General features: G+C 37.4%; 1 protein-coding gene across 4 annotated transcripts in view; it reads right to left on the bottom strand.

Annotated features, from left to right (window-relative positions):
- Positions 1-1376: 1376 nt before the first annotated feature.
- dym (dymeclin) overlaps positions 1377-6608 on the bottom strand; it is a 79731-nt gene continuing 74499 nt past the window's right edge. For 3 of the 4 annotated variants that reach the window (XM_053478363.1, XM_053478366.1, XM_053478367.1), the window contains exon 17: positions 1377-3194. In XM_053478363.1, coding sequence (XP_053334338.1) covers positions 3045-3194 — 150 coding nt within the window. In that variant the 3' untranslated portion in view covers positions 1377-3044. The remainder of the gene's footprint in view (positions 3195-6608) is intronic. The other variant, XM_053478365.1, reaches the window with a different exon arrangement.

Here is a 6608-nt window from a genome sequence, read left to right as displayed (position 1 = left end):
AGAAAATTGTTGCAGGAGGCAGTAGCAACCTTCTTCTGTACACGATCTTCAAGCAGCAACCAAGCAGACATGGATTGAATTACTGCAGACGTCTTTTGACTCCATACCCAGCCGGACCCAGCAGGTTTTAAAGAATAAAGGACTTAAATATAGGACTTAGTATTGATTGTCGTATAGAAATTTCATTGCATAAAATAAATTCTTGATTGTCATTTTTTTTTTTTTTTTTAAAGTCACTAAAACAGTTGGTTTTGGTTAACCCTTTATGTTGTAAGAATATAAGATCACTAAGTAGGATCACTTTAAAAAGCCAAGAACAATTAACTATGCAAAGAACCCGTAAGAAACTACTTCTTAAGATGTACAAGAAATCGTTTAAATGATCTGGTAACTAATACAAAAGCTTCTACTGTTTTTTTCCCCCCACGACTGGTTAATCACCTCTTCTTGTACATCATATATCCATCTAGTTTAAGCTAGAACCCACTCTCTCAAACTTAAACTTTTTTAGTTTAAATCCTTATACCTCAGTTATACAGCTGAACAGCTGATGGTCAGAAATATTGATCAATCAATAAAGATCAACAGTGGCTTTCTGACAGGACCCAGATTTGAACTCGCAACAATCTGGTCACTGAGCGGTTAGAAAACCCTCACCCACAGACACTCGGCTTCCCATTTAGACCAAATAGCCGACGACTATTTTGGAATAGATTCGTGTTTTTCCCACAGATTTTCCACAGATTACTTTCCAACACAAAAGTGTTGGTTTGGAAACATATATGGAAATATGAGGAGCGTGAGTAATCCTGTCGCCACGGCGACAACTCACCACACATCCTTGTTTTAGGTATATACACTGCCAGGCCATAGAGTTGCAATGAAATCATCCATGTTGGATGATTCTTAAAATCTAAAACGAAAGTGCTGAAGTCAGCCACATGAAAAATGAATCATGAATAGAGTTGACTTGAATGCTTGGTGAAGTTGCATCATAAATAAAATAATAAAAATATACAGACAGGGAGGAATGGAAAAAGGTCATAAGGTCTGATGAGTCCAGATTAAGCCATAAAGCGATGCACCCGTCATGAATAGTGTCCACTGTACAAGCCTCTCCAGTCAGTGTTATGATCTGGGGTTGCTTCAGTTGCTCAGGTCTAGACTCAGTAATGTTATGTGAGAATAAAATGAAGTCAGCAGACGACCTGAATGTATTGAATCACCAGGTTATCACATCTATGGAGTTCTTTTCCCCTGATGGGACGGGACATAGAGTGGTTCTGGGAATCATTTTACACATGAACCAGACACCACAATTAGTGCGCGTGTAATCAAAGCGTAGCGACTTTAATAAACACACAGGAACTAAACAATTTCCTACCATTTAAATATTTATTTATTTATTATTGGTTGTAATTTACATAGCAGACAAGAAAGAAAAAAGAAAAAAAAACTTGTAATTGCATTATAATCTTAGTCCAAAATATGATACATTATTATTATTATTATGATTATTATTATTTTATGTTTCGTTACCTGAGTGTGTAGTAACATTCTGTAGCTTCAGTTCATCCATGAGTTGCAGGTCATGTGACAAAATAACTTTAATAAAGGATTTTTTTTATTTTTATTTGCGAAAACAGATTTTCAAAGATGCATCCCAGAATTCCATAGGGCAGTGGAAGATTTCACAATGAAGTAACGAGCAAAACGAATAAAATCTCTAAACAATAGTGTAAACCACAATAATAAAAATAAAGAGATTGTAGTGATCAACAATTCACCAACAGCCCTATTACTTCTGGTGTTTTATGTATATATGAAGCATATGGGAAATACTGCAGATGTCACTTAAGACACACAGGGTTTGTAACACACTCACACGGGCTCTCACACACACTCTTACATGTACAACTCTCAGTCTCTCAGACACTCACACACATAAACGGAGACACTCTCACATACACTCCCTTTCTCTCTTTCACACACACACACACTCTCTCTCACACACACACACACTCTCTCTCTCTCTCTCTCTCTCTCTCACACACACATACACACTCACAAAAACACACTCTCAATCTCATTGACCAAAATGATACAAAAACACGTCAGATGTAAAAAATAAAAATTGGGAAAACTAGAACTGTATGCTGTGTAACGATAAGAGAAAAAGGAAAAGAGAAAAAATCTTATAAAAAAGGACAATTTTGTGGCAGAAACATGCTGTTGTATGTGTTTCATGTCAATGCATTTATTATTTATAGATTTGTCTATGCAATATGTGAATACACAATCAAATTAAGCATCATTTTTTTTATTTAATATAATTTATAAGTATGTAAAAATATGCTTATTTGTCATCATTTTACAGGAGAAGGAAAAGCAGTGCTTTAAAAAAAACAAAAAAAAAAACTTATGCAAAACTGGGATAATGAAAATAATTCCAACAATAAATAAATATTTCTTTTAAACATATGAACAACAAAAACAAGCACACGGGGTTTTTAACGATGCTTCCGGTTAAAGCTGAACCTCTGCCTGAAGTCCGGATTTATTTATTTTCTTGCTTAGAATTAAGGACCAAAGCTGTCATGTAGTTGATTCCCACATCAGTCTTGACCTGTTACATGTGACCCATGAAAACTAAACATCACATTATAATCAGGGCCCAAAAGACAGAAAAAAAAAAAAGTACAACTTCACACTCGGTATAGCGTGCAAAGCTCTAGCGCTCCCAGGATTCAGCGCCGCAGCCGCCTCCATGTAACTGACTGTCCAGTAACAAAGCAGTATTTTGATTGACATTCCATCAGAGCCTCGTCGGTGATGAGAAGAAGAGGAGATGCTGGAGGTAACGGAAGCCCCGGAAACTGATGACGAGGAAGTGAGTCTGGGGAGTCTGACGCCGGTGGACATCAGAGACGCGGGTGTGTGAGTGTCTGGATTTATTAAAGCCTTTACAATGTGAACAACTTATCACTCTTTTCCCTTAAACTGTCTCACACACACGCACTCACACGCACTCACCAGGCTTTCTCTCAGGCTGAGTCCATGCTGAAAAGCTCAATGCCTTGAGAGTTCCAGTACAGACCCACTCCGGAGTTAAAGACCAGGGACCAGACGTAAGGGATGAAGAAATCCTCAGGCTGGTCTTCCTCGACGTATTTGAATTTCAGGTCTGGAAACTTCTGCAGAGGAAGAACGACAAATCTGGGTTATTTTCTGACGCAGACAAAACTTGCTCTTTTTTTCCCATGTGATGAGGAGCACATGGTTAGAGCTCACTCAGACTGCAGTGAGGAGATCGCAGGCCGAAAACGCTCAGTGATCTGATTTCACGGTGTAAAGGTGACTCTGCTCTGTAATACCATCTACTCGGCAGGTAAATAAACTTCAGGTCCGTTAAGTAAGGCTTAGCTCGACATCTCAAGAAGTTTTCACGTAACATGTGAGTAAATCGAGGCTGTACAGCCACAAGTACATACATACCTCAATGTACGTCAGTTTGGTTAAACATTTTTTTTTTGCTTTGCTCCGCCCCCAAACCTGATTGACATCAAGTTCGCATATATTAAACTCACATAGTAATGCGTTATGCATCACTAAAGGCTAAGTAAGAAATAAAACACAGAGCACAACATGCTGCTATAGGAAAAGAATCAACGGTAAGAAAGTGTGATGCGGCCTTACATAAAGTGACACTAGTGTTACCGCTCCGAAGGTGATAATTTTCCCTTTTTATAAAATTACTTTATAAAATTCAGCAATTTTTCAACAAGTTTCTTTTTATTGATTGAAAAAGTCTTTAAACTTTCAATGCAACTGCCCTAAAGAAAGTGCATAAATAATAATCTTTGATTTGTATTACAGCCAGAACTATAAAATAGTTCAAATCCTGACCAATCAGTTTAAATCAAGAATTTTTTTTTTCTTAGAAAATTCTGTATAAAATTATATCTTCGTGTTAAAGGTACACGGTTTAGTACATAAAGGCTGAAAAGCAAATGAATCCAAATCTGGGGAAAATAAAAGACTGAGTAAATGCTCACTTATGTTCATACTTAATAAATGCTCATACTGATTCAGGGTCGTTCTCCAAAATCAGTTTTAAAAATTATCTGAAGAAACAAGCAAATAGGAATTATGAGAGGCTTTATAATGTTCACTTTTTTTTTTTTTTATAATTAAAAATATTAATAACGAACATTTTTTCCAAAAACAGACTATAACCAAAGGTTTTATTTTTTTAACAGATCAACAGGATTCGATTCCCTCACTTCAGCTGAACTAACAGCAAGCAGAAACCCGGCGAGAAAACCCTAAACACTACACCGGCGCCACCTGTAGCCTCATTTAGCCGAAACTGACAGAAGGTCAGCGACATCTCCGTCAGCGTCAGGCTGGGCCGAATACGAGCCCATGCCAGGTGGGTGCCAGCCAGAGCGCCAGCAGGTAGGCGGCCCGGCTCCATCAATAATGCACCGTGGGCCGATCAGATTGCCCGCGGTTTCAGACGCGCCAGCCTCGACTCGCTTTCATCTGTCCACACTGCACGAGATGCCATCAGCTTGAGCTTTCCGCACCGGCTCGGAGCACGGCGTAGCCTCCATTCACCGGCCCCGAGGATACGCGCTCTCCTCTTACACGGCACAGAGGGCAACGTCTGTCACGCAGGCACGCGAGGGAGCGCGCTTCGGGTCAGGAGGCTAATGAGGACAACGTCAATGAGCCTGGTTCAAGACTTTTGTCACTGCAACTTAAAAGTTTTGAAACTTTTGACCAGGGTTGTGTGTGTAAACTGTCAGTGTTTAACAGGACAAAAATAAACTGAAAGCCCAAGCATCAATAAAATTAGAAAGAAAAATTGTGGGGGGTTTTTGGCACACACAGACTTCACCGCACACAGTGCTGTTGCTTTTGGTACACAATACATGGTTACAAGGAAGTGAGAGAGAGAGTGGAAAAAAAAAAGTTCAAATAAAAGCCAGAATTTTAGTAAATCAGGAAAAATTAAGGTAAAAAAAAAAATAGGGCTAAAAATAAATGTAAAAAGAATTAATAGTCTTTAACATCATTAAGTTGGTCAGTAATCCAGAACAAATGAAAAAATAAATGAAAGAGAAACATTAGTAAGTAAGAAAAAAAATCATTAACTGGGAATAAAAAGAAAAGAACAGATTTTAAGAAATAGCTCAGATAATACTGTGTAAGTTAGTTGACAAGCTGGTAGGTAGGAAAATTAAATCTGTATAAATCCAGTAAGACCATCAGTCTGTAAATCAACAGGAAAGGGAAAAAAAGAAAGAAGGTATGAAAAGTCAACAACAGAAAGAACAAAAGAGGAAATGTACAAGAGCAAGAATAAAGATCCGCCATTCAGTTAGTCCATCAGCATGAAGGTCACTAAGTAAATCAGTCACTAAGCCAGGAAGCGGTAAAAAGTCAGAAAGTCACTCGGTAAGTTATTAAAGCCAGCAGGTAAATTCATAAATGGATAAGCTAAAAAGTCCATCAGTAAGTTAACAAGTCGATAGGTTAATAAGTCAGTCAACAACTTGAAAAATCTGTCAGGAAGTTAAAAAATCAGAAAGTAAAGTCTGTTGGCAAGAAAAGTTAAATAGGGTCAGTCAGTAAGTCTGTGGGCAAGTTAATAAATCTGAAATTTAACAATTAAGCAAATTAAAAGGTCAGTCACTAAATTAATGAGTGAGTCAGTAGCTTAGGTCTGTGGGCAAGTTAATAAATGAGTTAGTAGGTCAGTGATAATTTAGTTAGTAGGTTTGTCAGTCAGTGGGAAAAATTAATAAGTCAGTGAGTTAATGTCAGTGGGTAAGTTACCAAGTCAGTCAGTAAGCCAGTCAATAAATCAGGTTACGTTAAGTTGATAAGTCAGTTAGCAAGTCATACTGTAGAATTAATAAATTAGTCAGTCAGTAAAAATGAAAGTTAGTAAGTAAATGATTCACTAAGAAAAAATAAAGAATAGGTGTTACTAGGTGTTAAAATAAAAGTAAGTAAGTTACTAAGTCAGATAAGAAATCAGATAAGAAGACAGTAAGATGATAAATAAGCCAGTAAGTAAACTGTTAAATAAGTTAATAGGTTAATACACCAGTCGGTAAGTCACACATACAATTTAATAAGGAGTAAATTAGTCAGTCAGTCAGTAGCTAAATAATGAAAATAATCATTCAATAATCAAAAATCATTAAATAAGTCAGTCAGTTGCCAAGTTAGCAAAAATAAAAGTCAATAAATCAGTAAAAAGTAAAGAATGAAAGGTGAGTGAGTCGGTCAGTGGGTTTGTGAGTCGGTCAGTCAGTTGGTTAATAAAAGCCCAGCTTTTTTCACTTCATTTCAGTGATTAATAATAAAACATCAGCTCCATCAGAGAAACATCTGCACTGTGTCTACTGCAATGTACACACACTTCTGAAAAGGTGTTCTGTCTAGAACTGTCACTCAGTGTATTTGTGTGAGTGTGTGTGTGTGCTGCTTTTTCCACATCTCCACTGTCCACATAATGTTCCAGCCCTGCTCCATCTAGATGTGTGTGTGTGTATGTGTGTGTGTGTGTGTGTGTGTGTGTGTGTGTGTGTATA

Source organism: Clarias gariepinus, chromosome 19 (genome assembly GCF_024256425.1).
Source record: "Clarias gariepinus isolate MV-2021 ecotype Netherlands chromosome 19, CGAR_prim_01v2, whole genome shotgun sequence".
NCBI lineage: Eukaryota > Metazoa > Chordata > Actinopteri > Siluriformes > Clariidae > Clarias > Clarias gariepinus.
Note: the sequence above shows the minus strand (reverse complement) of the source record. Positions and strands in the feature narration are given on the sequence as shown.